This window comes from Babylonia areolata, chromosome 18 (assembly GCF_041734735.1).
Source record: "Babylonia areolata isolate BAREFJ2019XMU chromosome 18, ASM4173473v1, whole genome shotgun sequence".
Lineage (NCBI taxonomy): Eukaryota > Metazoa > Mollusca > Gastropoda > Neogastropoda > Buccinidae > Babylonia > Babylonia areolata.
The window spans coordinates 5682723-5708176 of record NC_134893.1 but is presented as its reverse complement, the minus strand read 5'-3'; the positions used below and the strand labels follow the sequence as shown (position 1 = coordinate 5708176).

General features: G+C 38.8%; 1 protein-coding gene across 3 annotated transcripts in view; it reads right to left on the bottom strand.

The window, feature by feature from the left end:
• The window catches only part of LOC143292390 (uncharacterized), a 29668-nt gene extending 5529 nt beyond the window's left edge, over window positions 1-24139 (bottom strand). Inside the window, exons 1-11 of one of the 3 annotated variants that reach the window (XM_076602615.1) lie at window positions 23891-24139; window positions 17823-17883; window positions 16794-16844; window positions 15746-15803; window positions 11363-11469; window positions 8823-8957; window positions 6185-8307; window positions 5130-5243; window positions 4369-4455; window positions 2248-2305; window positions 395-2017 (exon numbers count right to left, since the gene is read on the bottom strand). In XM_076602615.1, the coding sequence (XP_076458730.1) occupies window positions 395-2017; window positions 2248-2305; window positions 4369-4455; window positions 5130-5243; window positions 6185-8307; window positions 8823-8957; window positions 11363-11372 (4150 nt within the window). In that variant the 5' untranslated portion in view covers window positions 11373-11469; window positions 15746-15803; window positions 16794-16844; window positions 17823-17883; window positions 23891-24139. Of the gene's footprint in view, window positions 1-394; window positions 2018-2247; window positions 2306-4368; window positions 4456-5129; window positions 5244-6184; window positions 8308-8822; window positions 8958-11362; window positions 11841-15745; window positions 15804-16793; window positions 16845-17822; window positions 17884-23890 lie in introns of those variants that run through there. The other 2 variants (XM_076602617.1, XM_076602616.1) reach the window with 2 other exon arrangements.
• Between the last annotated feature and the right edge of the window lie 1315 nt (window positions 24140-25454).

Here is a 25454-nt window from a genome sequence, read left to right as displayed (position 1 = left end):
TGCAGTTTCTCCTTTAAATAAGGTACCTTGGTGAACAAAACCATTTTTATTCCACCTAAAATTTAGCAACAGGAAAATAATAATAAAAAATTTAAATTAAAAAAAAGGGGGGTGTGGGGGGGCATGATGCCAGCACAAAAAAATAATTAAAATTCTTCACAATCACTAAATTAAAACTATTTGCTTGTATGTTTTTCAAGTCAAATGTAATTTTCTTCTTTGTCTCAGAACATTTATATAATTTCAAAAGATGTATATATAAAAAAAAAAAGTATCCACAACAGTAACCACACATGTGTGAATATCAGATTTAAATCATTTATTAAGAATTTAATAGGCCAGTGGGTCACAGTATAGTATGTGTAATAAAATTTAAACTTTAAAAGCCGTATACCTTGAGTGAAAGCAGAGCTGGGAGACCTTCCAGCCCAGGAATGCTGGCGCCCATAGCCACCAGTAGGCGGCTGCCATTGAGCATTGTTGGCGGCAGCAGAGCGATTCTGCTGGGCCTGCAGATTGGAGGCCCCAAGTGTCATGGCACTGGCCATGGAGGTCTCAGCAGCACCAGGGTTGGCCTGTTTGTCACCAGTGCTCCATGTGGCGTCTGTGCTGAAGGATGGGCTGGACTTGCTGGCATTGGTCAGGTTGTTCAGGTAGTCATCCTTCACCACATTCACGCTAAGGGAGCGGGAGATGCTGCCTGGGGTGATGTGAGGGTCATCCTCCACACTCTTGCTGCTCAGGCCTTGCCATGGCTTGCCAGGCACAAATTCAGGGATCACATCGGTGGACAGCCCCAGGTTTCCTCCTCCTCCCAACATGGCGGCCAAACCAGAGGTGGGTGGGGTGCCATTTTCCCTCTTGCCTCCATCCTCAGCACTACTGTCCCCAGCAGAGGCACTGGGCCAGTTGCTGGAGGTGGAGGTAGCCAGGGAAGACCAGGTGCTGTCCCCTCCAATGTTGAGGCCAGTCAGATCTCCAAACGGTCCCATGGTGGGTGTTGAGTGTGAGTGCTGCAGACCCTGGGGTTTGGATCCTGGAGCCTTGTTCAGGTCTCCTGAACCCTCCTTATCCATGGTGGGCTGTTTCCACTGGCTGAGCCGAGACATGCTGGCTGCATTGGATGCCCCACTTGCTATGTCGCCAGGCAGGGGCATGATGGACTCACCCCCTTCTCCCTGCACAGATGTAGGGATAGGAGGGGGCATTCCCAAAGGAGGCTGGCTCATGGTCTGCATCTGAGAGGGTGTGGGTGTAGGTGCCGTGGGGGGCTGTTGCTTCATCAGCATGTTCTGTTGCGCAGTCTGCAGTTGCTTCTGCAGGTTGAGGATTTGGGACTTGTACTGGCCAATCATGACAGACACCTGGTCCAGCTGGGGGCGCGGGATGTTGAGGGTCACCTTGTTCTGCTGCAGGAACTGCTGCCGCTGGATCAGGTTCTGCAGGGCGTTCTGCAGCTGCAGCAGCTGCTGGAGCATTACCAGAATGTTATGAGGTAGCTGGTAGTTGAGCAGCTGGGGAGAGATGAGGCCTGACTGGACAGCCAGACGCAGCTGCTGCAGGATCTGTTGCTGAGCGGCCTGCTGCTGCACCATGCTCTGGTTGCTGGAGCCAGGAACATTCCCGCCTCTTACCTGCCCTGGACTCAGGCTGTTCAGAGCTGGTGCAGCATTGTTGCTTCCACCTTGCTGCTGTTGCATCACTTTCAGCTTGTGCTGCAAGTTGTTGTTCAGACTGCCGTTGTTCGTCTGAGGCATAGGGGGGCCTCCCTTGCTGCGATGATCATACATATTCATTCCTGCTGACATGTATGAGGGGTTGGCGGCTTGAGCATTATTGAAAGGAGTATTTTGCATGGGAAAGTTAGGCACATGTGGATTGCTGTCTGAACGATTGTCTAGGTCCTCTCCCATCATGCCAGCATTGTCCCCAGCGAAACCCTGGCGGAGCATTTTAGAGCCACCAGACTGAAATACATCATCTGATTCTTTCTTGTGCAGCCCTGAAGTCAACTCCCCTGAAACAACAGAACAAGTCATAAATAATTCATTGTGTCCAATTACACAAAGAAAAACAAAAACAATAACCAAGTCAATTGCTCTGTGTGTGTGTGTGACTGTGTGTATTTTGTCTGTTAAGTGCCACACCACTGTAGCCCTCATTACTAATGGAAGAGAGGGGTGGGGGAATCCATTCAAAATCACACATCAAGTCATGCTCATCAGAACTAGCAACAACCATACTCACCAAGAGCACTCTCAAAGTTCATGTTATTGCTGATCAACGCATTCTGTGCCTCCTCTTTCTGTAAAACAAAAACAAATAAGAAAAACTAAATAAGTACTATCTGCCAACAATCAACAACAACTTTTTCAATCTACAGCCCTGTCACCAACATTAAAATTAAAATTAAAAATATTGCTTAGAGCCCAGCCGACCATGAAGTGTCACCAACATAATTCTCCACTTCACCTGTGGAAACAAACCATTCCTAAGGTTTAAACAATGTCAATGGTCTGGACAGACAAAATGCACACAAACTCAGTCTAAGCATATAATGAAAATCTTATCGGAATCGAATTAACAATACAGTTTCATGACTTCAGTAACATTTATACCCTGTGCCCTTGAACCAGGATGACACTGACAAAAAATTCTTGCAAGATGAAAAAAGAAAAAACAAGAGAGGCAAGGCCTTCAAGACTCACTTGTAATACACTTAAAAAAAAAAAAAAAAAAAATCTAATCGTTAAAATGTGTTCTGTATTTGTTATCATAAAGTTTCGGGTTAAAAGAAAAAGAGAGAAAAAAAAAGTCCTAACGGCAGATTTTAACCCCGCGTGTTCGGGTGAGAAGAAACTGTCTTATCCATTACACTATCGTGGCTCCTTACACCGACGTTAAAAAATATAACATATAAACAGGCTTTTTTTAAAGGGCGATAAATCGATTGCGGTATTCCCAGTGAGAACGCTGTTTAAATCGTATTATTCTGGTGTATCTTGGGCATTCAAAAAATCTTAAAGGGCAATTAAAAATTCTTTTTAAGTCCGCAGTAAAGGAGATGTGGCTATCGCGGCAATCACACTGCAACATTTAGCCGTTTTCTCTGGATCTAGAGAGATGTACAAGTTTAGTTACACCCGGTTGACACGGCGGTCAATTCGTCTTTTATGTTCATTCAAGTTTTATAGTTTTAAAGTTGATATGAAAATTGAGTATTTTGTTAAGCTAATAACATGCAGAGCCAAGTACAAGTACTTCTAAACATCATATGAAGTGAAAAGGACTTCATTTTGAGAAAAGTCAAGACTGGAAAATTTTGCGTTTCATCTATTCAAGGGTATTAACTCTCATGGTTTATTATTTTTTAACTGTGAATTCCGACTGATTCTATGGATATTTTTATGGCAGTTTGGGGCATAATCCAGTAAGTGATGAGGCGTTCACAAATCTTTCTCTGAATAAATATTTAATTGTCTCCTTCTCCTACTTTCCATCACATGTTATCGTGTACTGTCGATTAATATTTTCCGAAAAAGACCAATTGGGCTAATGAACAAAGTGAAAGCCCTGTACACAGAGTAAAACATACAAGCTTTTTATGTACTGAGTATAATTTCAAAATGTAATGTTTAAGATGAGAAAGATCAGTTTAAAGCAAATTAAGCCCCCTAGCATTAATTACAGATTAACTTCCCTTTTTTACTATCTGCACCAAAGATATGCAAAATAAATATAACTTCCATGCTTTGCAAAAGAAGTTCCTGTTTGAACAAAAAATGATAAAAATGACTGCTCTTCTTGTGTCAGAATATCAGATCAAAGTGCCGAGTTTAGAGAATAAAAAAAAATATAACAGTAAATTCAGTTTGCATATAATTTGGCTTCTTTTAAAAAAATTTTTTTGTGCCTATCCCAGAGGTGAAATATTGTTTTAAACAAGATGACTGGAAAGAATTCAATTTTTCCTATTTTTATGCCAAATTTATTGTCAACTGACAAAGTATTTGCAGAGAAAATGGCAATGTTTAAGTTTACCACAGACACACAGACAGACAACCGAACACCGGGTTAAAACATAGACTCACTTTGTTTACACAAGTGATTCAAAAAGTCATTCAAACATACAGGAAACTGCACTGGAGGTACGCAGACAGACAAAACTGTCTTCTGCTTGCTTTACTGTTTATTCAAGCATAACAAGAAAGTTTCTACAATTATCTTTCAAAATCAATGGCAAATCTTTTCATCCAAATTGTCCGTCTTGGCCCCAAAATGATTTCTCAAGGTTGATTACAATGTATTGTCCATCCTGGCAGAATCAACTCCATGCTCACAGACTGAAAAACAATACAAAGTACCCACCTTGAAACCCATGTCCATCAGTTGTTGGATCAGCTTACTTCTCATCTGGGGCTGGCCTGAACTGCCTGGGAAACGCTGCTGGTTCTGCTGCAAGTAGTACTGTACACTCAGTAAGGTCTTTTAACACTTACCATAATGCCTTAGAGAAATACAATATCTTTGGTACTATAAACATTCCCCCCCCACCCCCTTTCCAAAGATCTTAACCCCTGTGTCATCTGACCAAAGTGTTTTTTTAAATAAACATTTTTATTCAAATTTGACAGTATATGACATAAGGACATAGAAAAAAAAAAAGAGAAAGAAAACACAAACAAAAAAACACCTAAAAAAAACACCAAAAACAAAAAAACACACACACACACACACAAAAAAACCCACACTTTAATTTACCATTACATTTAGGGATGCTTTTTTTACTTTTCTCTTTTTCCCTTAGACCCAAGTGTTCCTTTACAATGGATGGAATTAACTGAACAAGCAGTGGCTTCTAGCATCTAAAATGATCTATTCACAAGGGCAAAGACAATAGCTATCTACTAATCTTCACCAGCTATATACTAGGATGCTTTCTTCCACACACACTATGTTACAAAACCAAAAACAAACCAGCAACTATTAGTGTACTCAAGCAGCTGTTCAATTTTCTTTTTTCATTTCTTAAACATATTTTTAATAGGAAAATGTCATATCTAATCAAACATCATGACTGTGGTTTCATCTTTCAACAAGCATTCTTTTCCACACACCAGAGCTCTTACCAACTTGCGCTGCCAGTCCTGCTCTCCTCCTCCTGACCAGGAGGTAGCCTTGGGACGAGCACCAAAAGCTGGGTTCCACATGGCGCCAGGCTCACCCCAACCAGCCGCTCTTGCCTGCAAAAACAGTCTTCCCTGCTTGAAAAGGACAACTTTAGACATGTTACATTTTACCCACCTCCACAGACCTCCTTACTGGAGGGGAAAAAGTGCAAGATTTCTCCTAGAAAAAAAAACTGGATGTTCAGCTGACACAATATGCTTGAAATACAATCTGCCTTTTGATCTTTTGGAAAAAGATGCACTTTTGATATATCTTTTTCAAGATTATTCATTAATGAATTACTAAAAAAAAAAAAAAAAAATCAAAAAAAATCTGTGCCTAATTCAAATTTACCGACATAAAATATTCACAAAATATTTCAGTCTACTTTCACTTGATTACACTATAAAATAGGATCTCCTACATAAAAAAAAACACAAAAACAAAATATATAATAGGAAATTTTCTTCCTAAAATTATGTTTATTCTAACATACTTACCGTGACCAACTGGTGCAGACTCCGGCAGGGGTCCGATTCCCTGTCCCGTGCAAACTACTACCCCTAAGAAAAGGAGAAAACAAAAGTACATGTGGCTAGTTACCTCCCCCTTGTAGGTTACCTCCCCTGTGCATGCCTTTCAAGTGCCCTCTTCTTCCGGCAGCCATCTTCCATCCCGATCCTGTGCTTTCCAGCAGCTAAGTCTTTTGCATCTCTCGATACCTTTTTCATTCTTGTTTTCGCATGGTCACAGGACTACATCGCTTCAGACCCCTGCTGGAGTCTGCACCAGTGGGTCACAGTAAAGTACGTTAATTAAACCTAAGCCTGAAGACTTACCTTAAAATAATGAAACCAACAACAAAAAATAATAATGGAAAACACTTCAGCTATCTCAAAATACAAACAGTTTCAACAGATTGCTGCAAAAAGCAGAGTAAAGGATATCCAATTATGGTCACACAAAACCCAACAAATACCAAATCATGCTGATGATACGCCGACAGTATACTAACTTGCTCCTGTGCATTGGCAGCCCAGATGCTTGTTCCATCATCCACTTTCTGTGAACTTCCTCCGCTGGGGTCTCCCCATCCATTGCTGTTGCCAGGTCGGCCCATACCAGGCTTGTTCCAGGGTTCATCAGGTTTAGGGCGTGGTGGGCCACCAGCCTGGTTCCAGCCTTGCGGTTTGGCATTAGGGTCATTCCAGTACACAGAGGAATCACCACCACCTCCCATGTTCATGTTACCTGTGCCCATGGGCATATTCATGTTGCCGCCTCCCATGCCACCAGCACCCATATTCATAGCACCGCCTCCAGCCATAGCCATGTTCATGCTGTTCATGCTGTTCATGTTGCCTCCCATAGGCATGTTTGCTCCTCCCATAGGCATGTTTGCTCCTCCCATGGGCATGTTTGCCCCTCCCATGGGCATGTTTGCTCCTCCCATGGGCATGTTTCCTCCTCCCATGGGCATGTTTCCTCCTCCCATGGGCATATTCGCTCCTCCCATGGGCATGTTCGCTCCTCCCATGGGCATGTTAGCCCCTCCCATGGGCATGTTGTTGGCCCCTGGCATGCCCATGTTCGCCCCTCCCATGGTCATGGTGTTGGCAGCCATTGGCATATTGCCACCTCCCATGGCCATGTTGCTGCCCATGTTACCACCACCATTTCCACCGCTTCCACCCATGCCCATCGGTCCCACCCCACTACTAGACACAATGCGCCTGGCAGCGGCTGTGGCAGGATCTTCCCAAGTGCCTACATCTGTGTCCTGCCCACCCCAGGTCATGTTGCGTTCTGGGGGTGGTTCATTCCAGGACCCAGTCTCCGTCTTGTTTCCCCACAATTTGCTGGAGGACTGTTGGCTTTCTCCTCCCCAGGTTCCAATGGACTTGTCTGACATGGGATTGTTCATCATTGGAGCATTTCCACCACCCCCTCCCCAGTTGGTCCCCTCCATGTTGGGCTTGGGGGGCATGTTCCAGTTATTGGGATCTTTGTCTGCAAAGATGGTGCCTCCACTTGCTGCATTGGGTCCCCAACCAGGAGCTGAGGGTTCCCGTGTGGACTCCCATATGGCTGTGCCATTGTTGTTGTTCCACACGTTGGATGGGGCCACTTCAGGCATTTCAGCCATCATTTTTCGGGCTGCTTTGGGGGAGGACTCTATGTCCCAGCTGGTGTCCTGGCGTACAGGCCTGGTTCCCCAACCTTCATTTGTGTTGACAGCTCGGCGTATCTCTTCCTCCTTGGCTGACAAGACGCCTGACCGAATGCTGCCAATGGGTGGCTTCAATCCTTTTTGTGTGGCTTGTGCAAAAGAGATATCAGCAGAACTACCAACTGCCCCCACAGGAAGCTTGGAAGGGTCCATGGTGCTGTTCCACCCAGTCTTCATAGCATTCCAGTCTGGTGGGGGCGTTTTACCAATGCTCAGGTTAGCCAGTCCTTGTGCCAAATTGCCTGGCTCACCCAGGACTCCCACAATACTGCTACTGGCCTCCTTGCTGTTGGTGCTGCCTGTCGTGTTCATGGCAGAAGATGATGGGTTGGACCAGCTGGTGTCCGAGGTGGGGGTGAAACCAAAGGGCTTCGTGGAATGCCAGGGCATAGTGTTGGTGGCTGGTGGCACCGACTGGCTGTTGGCCAGGGTGGAGGGGCCACTCTGCTGTCCAATGGTGTTGCTGGCCACACTACCTGCCTGGGACTGGCTGTTGTCAGCCCCTGTGCTACCAGTAGGAGTTACTGGAGACAGTCCCCAGCCAGGTGCTGAAGCAGACCCGTTTGCGTTCTGACCATCCCCCACTGAACTGGCTCCTATCTGCATACTCTGACCCTGGTTCAGTGACAGGGAGCCTGGTGCAGTGGACGACCCCCAGGTGGAGCTGGTACTTGTTGCAGTGGTGTTCATTGCTCCCCAAAGGCTGGAGTCCAGCCCACCAGAGGTGGAAGAGTTGGCTCCCCATGAAATAGATGCACTAAGATTTGCCATGGTTGTGTTGGGAGATTTGTCTGGATTGGTATCAGAATTCTTTGAGCTGGGAGTTGAGTTCACAGTTCCCGATTTGGCAGCACCACCTGAATCTGGGGCATTGTCCGTTTCTCCTGATGATGACCACAAGACTTTGCCTGCAATCAAAATAACCTCATAAAAAAACACTCACTAAGGCAAGCTGACATCGATTGTATTATCAAGAAACTGGGGAAAACAACTTTAGGAGTCTACACAACCCTGAAGTTGAATGCCAAACAAGTAACTACTGTTACTGATGTATGATCTGGAGTCTACACAACCCTGAAGATGAATGCCAAACAAGTAACTACTGTTACTGATGTATGATCTATGATCCCGGAAAAATCAATCACAAATTTCTCATTTTCACAGGTGAAGCATTTAAGACTTCCATGAAATACTCTCTGAAAGGACAACAAAAATGACTGAACAAGGGAGGTGGAAATAATCAAATCCAAATAGTAGATCTATTGCTTCAAAATTAATTGAAGGTTTATTAGACCTTTGCCCAAATGCAACATTTCAGGCAACCATTAGAAAGTACTTACCACAGCCTACCATCCTGTGAAACACAGAAAATGCCACTGTTTATATTAACCACAAGAACACACACACTCATTAAAATACACACCTGGTGCCCCTGCAGAATGGGGTGGGGCAGAAATTGGGGGTGGCTGAGTCCAGTCAATGTCACTGTCTGAACTTCTCTGTACCCAACCTGCAGTGCCTGTAGCCCACTGCTGCTTGTCTGCTGGCCGCTGGCCGACTGAAAACACAGCCTCAGGTTAGGCATCCCCTGAATGTGTTCTGCTCCCTATTTCTGACTACATGTTTTGCCAACATCCAGCTCTTTTGTCATAACTTCCTCATGTCAAGTTTCTACTCATCATGCCCACAACATTATCAGTTGTTTTTTTTCCTTCACTCACTAGGCCCCAACCAATCTAATTTTACCCCTACTTCATCCTCTTTCTTCATTACCCTCACTTTATCTTTTTCCCCCTTCTGTCAACATGTCCCATCCAATATGCTTGCACTCCTTCCACAATCTCTTCTTTTACTTTATTTACCATATCCTAAATATCTTAATGCCAGTAATCTTACTCCTTTCCCCAAAACTTTGGTCCACAAGGTGAACTTCAACCTGGCCAAATGAACAACAAAAATTGCAAGTCAAGGCCCAAAATTCCAAGTTGCCCTTTCTTTAACACTATGCTCTCACTGAGTGGAATGCCAGTATTTATAATTACAGCAGTACAGAAGTCTAATTTTACAGATATACACACTGATCCCCTTCCCAAACCTCCCCTTAGAAACATATGTACTGTTTATATTCCACAATGCTTCAGACAAAATACTTAAGTTGAAAATATTTCACCCAGACAAAATATTTAAGTCTATAAAACAGAAACTGGGCAATACCTTCATAAAAATAATCAATGGTTATTTTGTTATGTTTAAAGATACACCATTACAGATGAAGAGGGGAAAAGGGTTTGGAGATAGGACGGAAGGCTGTGGTAAGGGCTGTGCATAAAAAAAGGAGGGAAATGGGGACGGGAATTTTAGAAAAATGTGTTCTGTCAAGAAATGTAACACTTCCAATATGAACTCATCAAAGGAATACGAGAACACTGAAGCAAATGAAATCAAAAACATGAGGAGCATAGCTTTGTGGCTTACATGTGACTCCAACTGATTTCTGGGTTTTTTTATTTTGTAAAGAACACATCTCTCAAACAGGACACATGCTTTTAACAGCATCTGGCTGTTGTGGTGGTTGATGGACCATTTAAAAAAAAAAAAGAAAAAAAAAAAAAAAAAGAAAAGTGAATAAGGTGTCCTTTATCAGATCAGAAGTAATACTACATGAGCCAGAACCCCTTTTTCATTGCTTTTTTTCTTTCTTTTTAATTTTCTTAATTTCAATTTTCTTAATAACTGTAAACATAAACAGGAGAAAGGCCAACAATAAAAATGTCACAAAGGCTACAAATTACTTGTCCTCAATACTATTCCTAACCCACTGTAGCCTGACAGACAATGCAGCAGTATCAAATCTATCAGCATTCAAGCTTTCAGATGTGGACAATTTAGGCAAGGTATTAATATTACTTAAACCACATTCATGAGCTCAAGAAAGCTTATTTTTGCAACCATTACTTTTAAAAATCATCAATCCTGGATCATAATGGGAGATGTAACTTGTAGATTCAGAGCTACATTGTGCATATCTGGACTGAGTCACTGTGAAAAAGAAGCCCAGCAAAGGAGTCAGGAGAACCATTCACAAGATTAAACTTGGAAATCTTTCTCGAATTCAAAAATTAAATGCATGTTCTTTAATACATCTAGAAGTTCAACCTGCATAGATCTTGATCCCCTTGATGCAATTACTGCTCAGTAAATATTCAAGATGTATCAAGATTCCATATGTAACATTATAATGATTTCCTTCAATCAGCTCCAAAGCTCTTTTCTTCATTCACAGAAGATGGTGGTTCATACCACCATGATTGTATCACGCTTCCATATGTAACATTATAATGATTTCCTTCAATCAGCTCCAAAGCTCTTTTCTTCGTTCACAGAAGATGGTGGTATGATCCTTAAGCTATCCCACGAGATCCAATGCTCTGACTTTAGCAATGTTCTATAACTACCGTCACAAAAGCCCTGTTGAATTCAGTTACCTGCTCACACTTTGCTTATGCTGTTTCACAAACTACTTCATAAGACATTTCATAAACATTAAATGACTGGGCATGATGATGCTGACCTACAGAGGCAATTCTGTGACCTAGCTGTAAGACCTTCCCTAAAACACTGCAGTGTGTTCTTTTCCCTTGATGCCTGCCCACATTCGTTCAGAAAGTGTTTTCATGCTTTAAGTGGAGCAAAGGTAGAGAGTTCAAGGGAAGGCCTTAGCAGACAATTGTGAGGTGCTGGGCATGGAGTTTTTATCACAAAATGGTTAGGTCAATACAGATGTACTGCTATGTTTATGAATGTTGTAGTTTTCCATGATTTCCTTTGTTTGCACATATTTCTTTTTTCTTTTTCTTTTTTTAAGCAACATTTACAAAAATAAATAATAATGATCCCATTCTAAGAAAATAATTCCAGAGTTTCCTCTACTTAACTTAGAGTTTAGTTTCTCACAGACTGTACCTTGCTGCATCTTTATGTCGGAGGAAAAAATGCAGATTGGGCGAATGCAGGTCGCTCCCCTTTCTTACCAAAGTACCTTGATGATTTACTGTATCATCAATACCTGGCTGCAAAACAAGCAAGTTGGATGAACACAGGCCTGTCAAGGTCACCAAAGTGCAAGGACATGACTGATCAAGTGACAGTGATACAAGGCAGGTCAAGTTCCATAGGCAAGGGTGACTGCCAAAGTACTCCTTCCCTTTTCTTGGGATGTCTTATCACCCTTTTTTCCCCTCCTTAAATGCACCATGTCATTTCAAGTCTGCTTGGTATTTTTCCTTTTTTTCTTCTCCATAATTAACCAGATAAGCCTTTTCTTTTCTTTTCTTACTGCCTTTTTTTCTGATTCCATACGATTGTTTCTTTCTCTTCTCCACAATCTTGTTTCAATATTTCTTTTTTATCAGTCAACAATCGACATAGTTACAATGTATAACTTTTTTCTTATATATATATATATATATATATACACACATAATATATATATATAGAGAGAGAGATAACTCTAGAATGGAAGTATTGTTTTCATGTCTTTGTAATCATTGCTTTCCCTCTTTTCTTCTTTAAAAATCATCTTGCCATGAATGTCCATATCAACAAATAACAGGCATGTGCACCCACTATGAATGACCTCAGCCCTGTTCGCAAAAAGTGAGAAAAAAATCCAAACAAACAAGAAAACCCACAAACATAATAATATAACAGTATTAAGGTCCAACTGCTTTTGACTGCAAAATGGTAACGGACCATCTCACAAACAACGCAAAATCAGCATTTTAACTAAAACACAGAATTGCTTACAATTAACAGGGGTTAAGCAAAAATGCAATCAACAGAAAATACACTGTAAATGAACAAAAAATAAGCAAACAACATAAAAGGCATCTTAAATTCATTATCAGTCTTATTTATGGGGAAGTCATTTTTAATAGGTAAAAAGTTTTGAAGTAATTCAGAGCAATTTTAATCTCACCTGCTAAATTCGGGTCAGCAAATCACTATGACTTTCATCTTTTTTATTCCCTATTTGTAAACACCAATACATGTGTCAAAGCTGGGCAATCATTCACCAATTTCATTCTAATTTAGTAATTATTTCATTACCTGCACACAATTTGTAAACATTAGATTTATTCAGTGTTCTCAAAGTACTTAGTTTTCTCCCCATTCATTAACTTAAAACTGACAATAAAATGCCAACACTTAATGAATTATCTTCCCCTTTCTCACTTAAAAAAAAAAAAGACCTGTCAAATTCTACCTCAATACGCGACGCCGTACACGAAAATCATGGGTAAGTCGCTGGAGAAAATTTCAGATTTGATTTTTTTGGTTATTCAGATTCTATGACTTTTTCTATCAAACTTCCAAGTATTATAGCAAAATATAAAGTATCAGTGCTTTATTTTGATATTTTCCCGTTGGGAATTGATGGTCAAAAGTGAGAAACAGTGAACTTGTTTGCCCCAATTTTAAACACCATTTTGTTCTGTAACAGACTGATGGAGCGCAAGAACAAACACTCCAGGTTCCTGGTTGTAAAACAGTCTAGTCCTATTTTTACACTGTTCTCAATCGTCCTTTATGTTTAGGCGTAGTAATTCAGATTTTAATGTGATACCACATGTTTCGAGTGACTTATCCATGGTCAAGTTTAGCTGACACTCCAGTCATCACTGCTAGTTTTGATCGCATTCTTGAATTATTATCAGAAGCAGCAACCTTCTTCTGTCTAAGTCTGCATTATTAGCGCTGTCAGTGTTTTGTAAAAGCCACAATAATTGCTGAAAGTGAGTGACACCCATCAGGTTTCTCAAAGATGAAGCACAACAATGGCGGTGGTGAAACTGACAGGCACGCAGATCTCCAAACTGCTCTCGTAAACGGCAAATTTCACTTCTCTAGAGCTCACTGAAGCAGTGACGGAGAACTATGGTGGTGACAAACTATCAGAAATTGAAGATTTTGGCGGTGGTAATGAAGAAAATCAACCTGTGCAAGTGGAAAATGGGAATGAAGACAATGAATCTGGTCAGTAAGACTTGCCTTGCTTTCGTCATTCACGAAGCTTTTGCTTCAAACGTTTATTTGATCTGTTTTCAAAGTTATGTGAAGTTATGGCGAACCTGAATTACTTAGATGGAAAGAATAATGTTTATCACTTAAAATTTGTAAATAATAACTGAACTAGTCAGAGAAATCCATCAAAAACAAGAGACAATGCTGATAATGTTGATGCTATTTTTAGCAACTAACTGCCAAGGCGAAAGTGAAAGTTGGGAAAAATATTCACTAACAGTCAAAGATTATCAAAAACTATGGCATGTTTTCACACTTAGATGCTTGAGACTTTTAAAGTGTATATGTGAATTAAAAAAAAAAAAAAAAGTGTATAATACTATAATGCATTTCAGGTGATTAAGAATGGGTGCTTATTTGTGAGGGCGAGTGATGGGACTGTTGTATGCACATATGTGTGTGTGTGTGTGTGTGTGTGTGTTTGTGCGTGCGCATGTGCTTATGTGATAATTATTAAATTGTGTGTGTGATATGTATTTGTATGCATAAATGATAACGTGTGTGTGTGGTTAAACATGTGAGTGTGTGTGTGTGTGTGATGAGTGTGAGTGAGAGTGTGAGTGTGTGTGTGCACATGTGTGTGAATACATAATGATAATTTAAAATTGTGTGTGTGTCTGCGCGCGCGTGCGTGTGCATACATGATTCCATGTGTTCCTGTGTGTGCGTATGCGTGTGTGTGCGTGAGGGTGTGTTTGTGAGTTTGTGAGTGAATGCATATGTGTCTGTTCATACTTAATATTCCAAGGCATACCAAAGAAACGAAACAGGACCAGGAACATTGAAGAAAAATCACATGTGACTGACTGACTGAACTGTGTCCCAGGTTACAAGTGTGTGGACAAAATTGGTGAATACCACTGTTGTTTTGTGTTATCAACTGCCTGTCTTCATTAACAGTATTGTACATGTATTATCAGGTGTGTCACCACAGGGGTGACACAATTATTACAGAAGTATCTAAATATATACAAACATAACTGATGCAGATCAAAGTTCAAGCATTCTTGTACCTTTTCAGAGAGTTTGGAGTAATTCTGACATACACTTGCAGGTTTTCTTCTACAATTTTTGTGGTAAAGTGAAACCACAAACTGCCCATTAATTTTTCAATGTTTTAGCCCAGTGAGCATGCATCTGAGACAATGTTTTAACAGCAATTATTTGATGTCATTAAGCAAATTTCCCAAGTTCTCAAAGTCATTCATGACATTTTGGTGCCGTTCACTTGCTAGGGAAAATTCATATTAAAAAATTAAGCTATGTGAATGTTCATAAATTTTTAATTTTTTCAGAAGTATGTTTGTGATCATCATGAGACTCAAATGCATGTATCTCAGAAACTAATGAAGATAACTGAATTCCGTTTTCTGCATCTTATTCAGATTTCTCTCTGCTTTCGGATAAAAAAAAATCATGTTGTGAATTTTGATCATTATCCATGATTTTCGCGTGCACCATCACATAGTTATTAAAACATAAAAACAAATGTCATCATACATCTAACACATGTAAAACAAATGTGGTGATAGTCAAAACTGAAAAACAAACATCTCCTTTAGTCTGTTCGAACTTGCAGCCATTCTCATCAGCCATCAACTCCATCTCAGTCTTTTCAACAAACTCAACCACAGAATAAAAAAAAAAAGAAGAAAAAGAACGGTGAAAGGAAATAGCTTGATCAGGACAAAACTGGTGTCAAAAAAAGGAACAGGACAACTTAAAGAATTCTGAAGGATGCTAAGTTTCTGGATCCTCCACAAGAGATGCGCAGTGACTTGACTGTATATAACCAGAGCAAGTCATGGCCACTTTGTCCTCTGGGGACTCCTCAGACCAGAGATCCTTGGTCACACATTGAAAAGAATCTCTAAAACCCTCAGTAGCAGCTGAGTTCCAGATAATGGGGGAACCAGCTTCCATGTGACAAGTGAGAGACAAAACCTAAAAAATGTACATGTGCATGAAGTGGTGAGAAGAGAAAATAGTTTTGGAAAAAATGGGGAAAAAAGAAAAAAAATATGTATGAAAAAAAGAGATGATGTTCTTAGAAACTGAACAAGTAACTATCTAAAGAACAGTAAATTACTCTTCTGATTCTCATTGCCTTGCCTTACATCACGTCAATGTTGTATCTGATCAGAAATAAACAGGATTGTGCTTCCTGTCAATTTTCACTGTCTGGATGAATTATCATGCTTTTGTTTTTCCTAGTGATCAGCTATGCCAACTACAAATGCATTTATGACTTAATATACTTACAGAAGAAATATGGTGATCAGTGCAATAAATGAGACACACGTTGCATGAAAACTGAGATCTGAAATCAACACAAGAACATCATCGTAAATACAAAATCAAATATAGCTAAGATAACGGATTTTCACCCAGCTCTGATAAAACAATAGACATTTTTTCAACTTCTACAAAAATTAAAGGTCACACTTAAATACTTAAAAGTATAGTCACATTGCGAAGCATTACCATGAATTAGCTGATCCATTATCAAGTCTCATAAAACTTCTTCCTAAGAATAAAAGAACTGAAAAATAATGATGTAAAGAAATTCACTGCATGTCATTAACTTTAGTCAATCAACTGGTCTCAACTCGACCCTTTCTCTTGTGACCTCCAGTTCCAGTTTTTCAGCATTATTATCTGTTTTTGGTCATTTCATTTAGAAGCCCACGCACTTGGGAATAAAGTAAAAATAAAAGTCTCTCTCAGTCACTTTGAACCAAAGCCAAAAATATAAGACAAAGTTAACAATGGTAAATGTGGGAAAAAAACAAAACAAAAAAATACCAAAAAAACAACAACAACAACAAAAACAAACCCTCCCCCCAGTTTTGATTCTATTCTAATAATGTACTTTCCCAAGTCTAAACTACAATGAAACTGAAACAGTATTAGTGGGATGTAATAAATTATCTTTGGGCAAAGACAGAAACTTATAAATATGATTATGAGTCTCCAGACTGATATCATTAATGTTCCTTATGTGTCACAATTTGTTGACAGATCCATACAGGATTGCAATTAAAAAATCCTCAACTTTTCCATTCTCTTTAGTTTTGCGTAGTGATAAATGTTTTTACCTACAACTTTTTCATCATTTGTTCATTTCCAACTTAGCACCTCTGGTTAAGTGCAAGAGTTTTAACAGCCAACTTCTTGGATGTGAAAATGGTGAAAGTACTGAAAACTTGTCACAACTTCCAGAGCCAAATGAAACAGTACTACAAAATGAAAAGCAGAAAGGTAGGTATACCTGTTGCACATTAACACAGGACTATATGCCTTCACTCACCTAAAATGTGTCGTAAAGGCAGTGTCTCTCAATTTGGCAATGGAATTTGTTCTGAGAAAAAAAAAATGCATGGGATTAGAGAAATCTGGAAAATGATAATTAAAAAACAAAAAAACAAAAACAAAAAAAACTGCAAACAATGCAAACATGTAACAAATAACTTTTCTGGAACTGTCTATAAATACTTATAGTTAATCCAGACTTTAAAATATTATGACCAGATAGATCTATCTAGAGCCCTTGGCAAGCTATTGCAAATTTCATAAAGACAAGTTTAATATTTTTTACACAAAGTCATTGTAGTAAGTTAATCTTAAGTTTGTTTTTATTTTGTTTCTGAACACACAAGATGTCTATCTGGTGTGTATAAATATTAGTACATTTTTAATACAATAACTGCAGCAACAGTAACAAACCATGAACAGCATAAATCAATTAAAATCACATATTTAGCCCACCAGCGGAAAGTTTTTGTGAAACCGAACTTACTAAAAAGTGAACGATTCAAACAATGTTAGGTGACACTAATAAACTTTTCACTGTTTAACATCAAACTTCTAAGAAAATTTTATGCCAATACAAACCCCATCTATCAAATTTGAACTTTTTCCTAAATTTGTAACATCTTTTTAGATAAACACTTCAATGAATACTCTGAACATGCCAAACACTCCACAAAAATACTCATATGTAGGAATTAATTTATTTCAATAAATTATCTCTTACGTGCACAATTTTTGTTAATCAAATACAAGTCTGCATGGTTTTATATACAGAGGACAAATAAGCAGTGTGGGGTAATGCACATTATGGGGCAATAATAACAACAAAAAGCAATATTTAGCAAGACAAGAAAATATTACACACAAAAAATAGTTGAATCACTGAATGAATGTCTATCATCAGTATCACTACATGAGCCCAGAGTCAAAATCATTTTCTTAATAATCTAACAATAGCATTTCCTCACCTCAATACCAGATTTTTTCTCCTACTTCAGTAGTACTAGTGGCAGACAATGACACATACCTTTATTTAACAATAAAGATGACTAACTGCAAGGCCAAGTTGAAAGATCTTTGGATGACAGCTGAAAACAAAAAGGCATGTCAGATTTAAATTTGGTGAAGTCAACTTTTTTTCCTCTGAATCTTCATTTTATATTTACAATAGATAGCAAACTTGTAAATTTTACTACCACCAGATCTTTATTTGACACTCCACAATGTCAATCACACACACACAATATATATATATATTTATTATTATTATTTTTTTTTTTAAACAAATTTTTTTCTTTCTTTCCAATCTACAAAACACAACAAAAATAACTGAAACATTGTAATAGATGGTGTAAATGTCAAAATTTTAGAAATGGAAGTTGGTTTTTCATTTTCATTTAATTTGTTAACTGAACAAACAGAGATAGCAACCACCAACCCCTTGACCTTAACTGTACTCCTGACAATGTATCGCCTCTTGCCGCAAAATATACTCTCATTATTCCCAGGCTGATCAAGACTTCCCATGAACCATTCCTCCCCATTCCCCCCAATGCAAGTGTCAGTGTGCTGCAACTTGATCAGATCAATCATGTCATTAAATTCAACTGCAATTTCATTTGATCATCTGTGTGACACATATACTTCCAACCACTTGACAGAGCAACCAAACTGATGAGTAAATGAAGTAATTTATCGTCTCAATTTGTGCCTCTGTACAATTTTATAACAAAGCATTTTTGTTTTTCATTCAGTTCACTGTTGCGCTGAAATACTGTGGAAAAGAAAACAAGTGACGGTGCACTCCAAGTTTAACCATACAGATGCTGAAAACTTCCACAGCTCCAAAATATACTGAAAATATAAGTGTTGTTGTGCCCATTTTTCAGAAGAGTTTAAGGATAATATAGTGAAGGAGAGTCTACAACTACCATACCTTTTTATTTATTTATTTTTTAAAGACCATTCTGTCCTGCGAGACCAAATGCAGAAACCACTACTAAGTGTCAAAGAACAGATGATCTCTGACTTTTGAGTTGGAGATGTTTCACATATTAATGAATACATCATTCACTGGATTTAACAAAGAGTCATGGAACACACATGCAAAAAACTTTTTTTTTTTAATTAAAAAAAATTGTCCATGTTCAACAGGAAATACAGAACCCCAAAAAAGAAAACTGTATCAAAACCAATTAATTATGTACAAACAAAAGAGGGAGCATAGAAAGAGCAGTTGCTGCAGGATTTTTTCTTTTTTTGGGGGGGGTGGGGGGGGGGGCAAACTTTCCTGTAATGCGCAATATGGCAGCCAGACGGAAGACTAATCAAAACTAAGAAATGAGAGAGTGAGTGACTATGTCAGTATGAGCACACCACTGTGTACACGTTAATTTTATACATTGCCTATTTCTTCCTGTACAAGGTGTAGTGACAGAATTTCACTGTCTGTGAGTACTGGGTGAAAGGAATTTTTAAATTCCAATCATTAAACTTGTAAATCTAAATTCTAATAGTAATATCTGTAATGAATAAAAAAAAAAATCTTTTTTTTCTTTTTTCTTTTTTTAAATTTTTTTTTTATATAACTTAGCATAGGGAGTGAAATGGTAACTAAATCAAATGTAGCTACTGGCACCCTTTTTTTGAAAAAAGAAATGTCTGTTGAATCAACTCAACAAGGAGCTTAGATTAAAACTGGAAGTCGAAACAAACACACCACAGCAAAATTATGATTCTATCTATCTACATTAGAACCAAATTTACAGCCAAGTGAAGTTCACTGAAATTGAGCCTTCTGAGATTTTGGACAAATCTCTGATTTTACAGGATCACTGCACTGCATGTTTACTGAGCAACACAGAAGGCTAATAAAGACTACGGAAAATAATATTTTGTATAAAAAAAAATTATGCCTAATTTTTTTTCCAGCTATACAAACTGATAGTTTTCTTGATACTGAGCTCTAAAATCCAAACTTTTCTCAAATTCTCCCACGGCAAAATAGGAAAATGGGCAGTTTCATCATTTTTAAAGCTATTTTGGTGAAAGAAAGTGATCTCTATGCAACTGAGCAATGTCTTTATAATGAGATGCAGGAAATGCTATACGAGGAAAAACATTTTTTACATCCATAACCCCCCCCTGCCCCCTGCGACCCTCAGGGTCCCCCCTTCTTCCTGGCTCATCAGGGTGTTCCTTCTGTGTTGCTCGCATACCCTGGGACTGTAACATCAGATCACAGAGTATCTTCATTGAATGTCAGATAAGCAAGTTCACTTCCCCTGAAATGTATCTTTCAGGTCTTCATAATCACCTAGTATCTTCTGCAAAATGCTTCATGGAATAGTTACGCAAAATTTCAGGATTGTTTTCAAGAACTTGATGGAGAAGTATAGCAATGAAGATCAATGGATGCGTTTATAAGGTGTGTGTTCATCAAACATTTTTATCAACCAGTTACTAATTAAAAAACAACAACAAAACCCCAAATGGTACTGCTCCAGACCTGATCTGATGAAAACAGAATGCAATTTGTTGAGAGAGAGGGGAGGGGGTGCATGTAAGCACTGACATGGGATATTTTTATTTTTGTAAACAAGACTGAAGTGAAAGATAGTGCTCAATGATAATTGTGTTGTATTATTCATGTAGTAGATTTACATACACAAATGCACTTATGTAATATGTACAGCATAGAAACTGTACAATGTGTAAGACAAAGCAAAAGATCAAGTGAAACTGAAAGTGGAATAAACTTATGGAGGGGTGGGGCATGGAAGAGGAAATATATGTAGAAAAAAGACTGGGATTATCATCATAACTAAGTTTTTTAATGGAAATGTCTCTTTGATTGTGGTGTTCTTTTTTTCCCTTATCTTACATATTTTCACATATACAAATTTGCTTACAGTCAATGAGTCACACAAAATATTCAACATGCATGCGCTAAAGCCAAGCAGATCTGTTGGACGTGATCTGTTATAAATTATTTTTTCTTTTCTTTCTTTTTTTAAATTTTTATTGAACACACAAACACATTCATACACACAATAGCATTCTCTCTCTCTCTCTCTCTCTCTCCAATTTAAAAGTCACATCCAGCAAACCTATTTTCCTGTTTATTTTCTTGTTATCAAGTTGTAGCATGACGATGTTCTGGAAAATTTGCTGACAGTATTATGCAAATAAAAACAAAACCACTACCTCAAAGTGCATCTGCTGATTTATCTTTTATTTCGACAACCAAAATCTCATAATTCATATTAGTTGCATTCTGAAAATAAGAGAAACGATCATCACTCCAAGTCAAACATATGTGGCCTGATTTTTTGCACTTCATAGGATATTCCCAGTGATCCGAGTACTTATGTGCACTTATTTATGAAAAATTCCTCTCATAAATGTTTATCTTTGATATCCTCAACAGCATAATGTTAAAATAGCTAATCTCCAACATTTCCCTTGCCTATCAGGTTCTGGATCTAGATCGATGTTGAAGTTAGACGCATGTCTTAGATAATGGGTAGCTGCCATTTTGGCATCTGAATGATGCACAGCCGCTCTTTCGACTCAGAACTTGCTGGCATCATTAATGTCACGCGGTACTTTCATATACCATTAAAAAAGGAATTAAGAGCTTTCGTTTCATACCAGGCATTCATTCAAAACTTATTACCAATTTTGAGAAATATACATGTATAAAAAAAGAAGAAGAAAAAAAAGGCAAAAATCTTTTTCAAGCGCTACTTTTGGAAAAATAAGTTTATTATGCTAAAACAATAACTACTGAAGAGCACCGGCTAAAACGAACAAAGTAGTGCTAAAAATAGCCTTGTAGGTCAAAAGAATCCAGGCAAACGAAATGAAAGAAAGACCGACCCGCAAATCTGTTGACTCGATTTATGTCGAGGCAGTCATCTACGGCATGCAAAAAGCCCTCAGACTATCCATGATTTTTATTCGTTTGCTCAACAAAGACAAAACATAGAAGAAAAACAAGGACAGTATAGGAATGAGAAACTTAAACTAATTCCTGTATAAAACATATCTTTATTTCTTAAACATCACAAGTTACAGGCTTTGGGAAAAAAGGCAAAATCAACGTTTTTCAGTCTAAGCTTCAGTTCTGTGGTCAAGGCTGCATGTTCCTACCAATATATATAAATGGGGGGAAAAAATTACAACCCTAATTGCTGCCCCCACTTAATTTTATGACCACTTTTTGTCTACTTTTAAAATAGAAGATTTTGACAGTGGGCCATTCAGCCCACACTTGAAAAATCTTCTAAGTGAACTATGGTCACTGATAGTTATTTGCAACTAATATTAATAATCATAAACACACACCCATATATAGGGTGTGGTTTTTATTGGTTCATTTGTGTAAACAAAGTGAAACAAAGTGAGTCTATCTTATAACCCGGTGTTCTGTTGTCTGTGTGTGTGTCTGTGGTAAACTCTAACATTGCCATTTTCTCTGGAAATACTATGCCAATACCACTTTGTCTGCCGATTCCATGTTTGGCTTAAACAGAGTATGAAAAAAATCTTCAGTCATACCAATAACAGGTTGAAAGTCTCGATTTAAAAACCATATTTCTTAATCATGTTTATTTTGCAGAGATTCGTTCCCAAATCCAAAAATTCTAAAATCCACTTGCCACAGAGTAACTAGAAGGTAGGTCATGTTTGAAGATGACATGACCTCTTTTCTTGTTCACAGTTAAAAGGAAAGAAATACAAAATAATTCTGGACAGAACACATACAAAAATGATACAGTGATACTAACAACACCATCAGCCATATTTACTGCATATAAATATTCTAAAGTGGACACTGAATCAAGTTGAATGAACATAAAGGAAACACTGAATGATTGTTTCTTTTGGCCATTGTGGACTGGTTCCAGTAATGCAGATCTTGAGATCTACTATGTGTTGTGATGTGCTTGAAGCGATGGCAACATCTTTACCGCGGAAATAAATGAATAATCAAGATATAATCAAACACAAAAAAAACTTGATTCAAACGGTGTCATTACATCCACTACAATCATCGTCCACTACAATCATCTCTTTTACGCATGAATAAGAAAACGTCAACATTGCTTTAAATATTAAATTCACTCAAATGATGTCAGATGCGCTGCAGCAGCTGTTTAGTCTGCTCGCTTCGGAACTGAACATAGTTCAATCCTGCTTGCATGTATTTTTTTCTCCTATGCTTATTTCATATGTCATATTTAATACAGAGCACTTTTCAACGATTTTTCTTTCCTCATGATTTATTTACTGGATTAAGTGAGTCTTGATGACTTTGCTTCTTGTTTAGTAATAATCAATATATACTAATAAAAGATCAAACGAAAAGGCACTCATGCCAACTTTTCAGCCAAAATTACTAAACATAAGCCATGAGGCACAGCTGAAAATAGAAAGCCTTGATGTGGGTACATCTTTTCTCTCTTCAACATGAAACAAATTACGAAGGCAATTATATTTTCTTTTGTTTGTGCATGCTTGCAAATAAACATCTCAACTTTAACCAGAAAATCTATTGAACATACAAAAAAAATACTGCGTGCGCCTGTACCTTGCCAAGACAACACCATCAGCCAATGCTCAAATACATTTTACCTCCGAAGTCGTCATTCACTGTATTTAGAAGCATGCGACCTCCATCTTGAATTTTCATGAGGTTCCCGTTGGGCAAAACATGGCGGCCATAATAATGGCGTCTTTCCTTTCGCAGTTGTCGCAGAGAAAAACACGTCCAATGCAAACGTTCAAAAGCACACATGCTAAAATATGTAAAATTCACATAAAAAAATTAATCAAGAACCATATGCCTGAATAAACGAGGCCCCAAAATACAGATACGGTAAACACTAACACCTGTTCGACGCTGAAAACTGGTATTGGTCTCTCGACGAAACGCAAAATAAAAGAGGTCACGAAAGTCGCATCGAAATACTGATACAATTCATGTATTTGCTGCTTCCAATACGCCTCTTAAAACTTAAAAACGCTGTCGTCCATGTAAAAAAACCAACTACTAACATAAAAAAAAACGAAAACAAGAACATGATTTACCTGACAAGAATTCGATCGTCGACAGCTCGTGGTGGATTTTGTCCAACCCTGGAAAACTGCACATTTATCACAGGAAACGCTTGAGGAGAGTACGTGCTCTAAACTGGTCAAAGAAAAGAATCTACATAGCACCGGTTCCAAACTTACTTATTGCCGAAAAGAAGACTATCTGCGCAAACACAAAGCTAAGCTAACAGGCCTCCACCACGGGCCAAGTTAGCCATAACTCTGTACGTTGCTGGTGACTGGTTTCGGTGTTGGTTAAATGCCGAGTGTGTGCGCATGCTCTCTAAGTCACGTGGTCCATATGTTTAGAGCCGACGCGGTGATTCGAGAGATTTTACTGAGTCAGCTGGACTGTTTTGAGTAGAATGCGACAAAGTGAAACTAAGACAGGGCATAGTTGCTATGAATGAAATCATGATGCTCATAGCCATATGAAAAGGTTAAGATAAGATACAACTTCTTCTTACAAGAGTTTCCGCCTATTGCATATCTGTGCACACGGCTGTGCATAACGGCTAGCATGTAGTCTACGAAAGGGAAGACCCGCGCAGTCGAAAAGAAAATGTCTGCCACTGATGTGTTCGAAATTTGTATAGTTGTTTTTGTGGTTTTATTGGGGTTATTACTAAAGCGCAAATGTCTAACATTAACACAAAGCAAGCAACAACAAAAAAGCAATAAATAAATTTGGCTCTTTGGCGACATAATTATGTCACCCCGTGGTCATAATCCACATGCTCATTTTACTGACGACTGAATGATTCGCCTTCCTGCATGTGAACCTGCCCGCACTGGCTTGATAAATATATAAAACATCATTATCAATCATGAACTTGTACGAAAAGTATATAGTCTGCATATAAGCTGCACTATGCGTGATAGGACAGAACAAATGCAAGAAACTGAACAAGACCGGTCGCCGTGACCTTGTAATTTCGATCATTCGCACAGGACAGGGACTGAATCAAGACACCTGCTGGAGTCTGCACCAATGGGTCACAGTAGTATGTGTAATCAAAATGCACGCCTTACCTCCTTGAGCAACTGATACGACGGGAGTAATAGCCGAGCGGCTAAAGCGTTGGACCGTTTCAAACTGACTTTGGGTCCCGGGTGCGAATCTCGGAAACGGCTCCTGGCAGGTAAAGGACGGAGATTTTTTCGATCTCCCATGTCAACATGTGTGCAGACTTGCTTGTGCATGCACACCCCCGAAAATAGAGTATGGCTGCCTACATGGCGGGGTAAAAACGGTCATACACGTAAAAGCCCACTCGTGTACATACGAGTGAACGTGGGAGTTGTAACCCACGAACGGAGGAGGAGGAGGAGACGTGAGAACTGCTGATCAGTACTCAGGTACCGGCGTGTAATCAAAAGACCAATGTAAAAAGAAAACAAGTCTCCGAAGACTGACTCAGTCTCTTAACACTTGACACCGTCGATGCTCACACAGCCATCAGATTGTAAATGAATAGATCGTAACTTATGGCTTATGGGTATGCTTAAAAGGCAATGAAGCAGCACTGAATGACTATGCATGTTGTCATTTTTATTA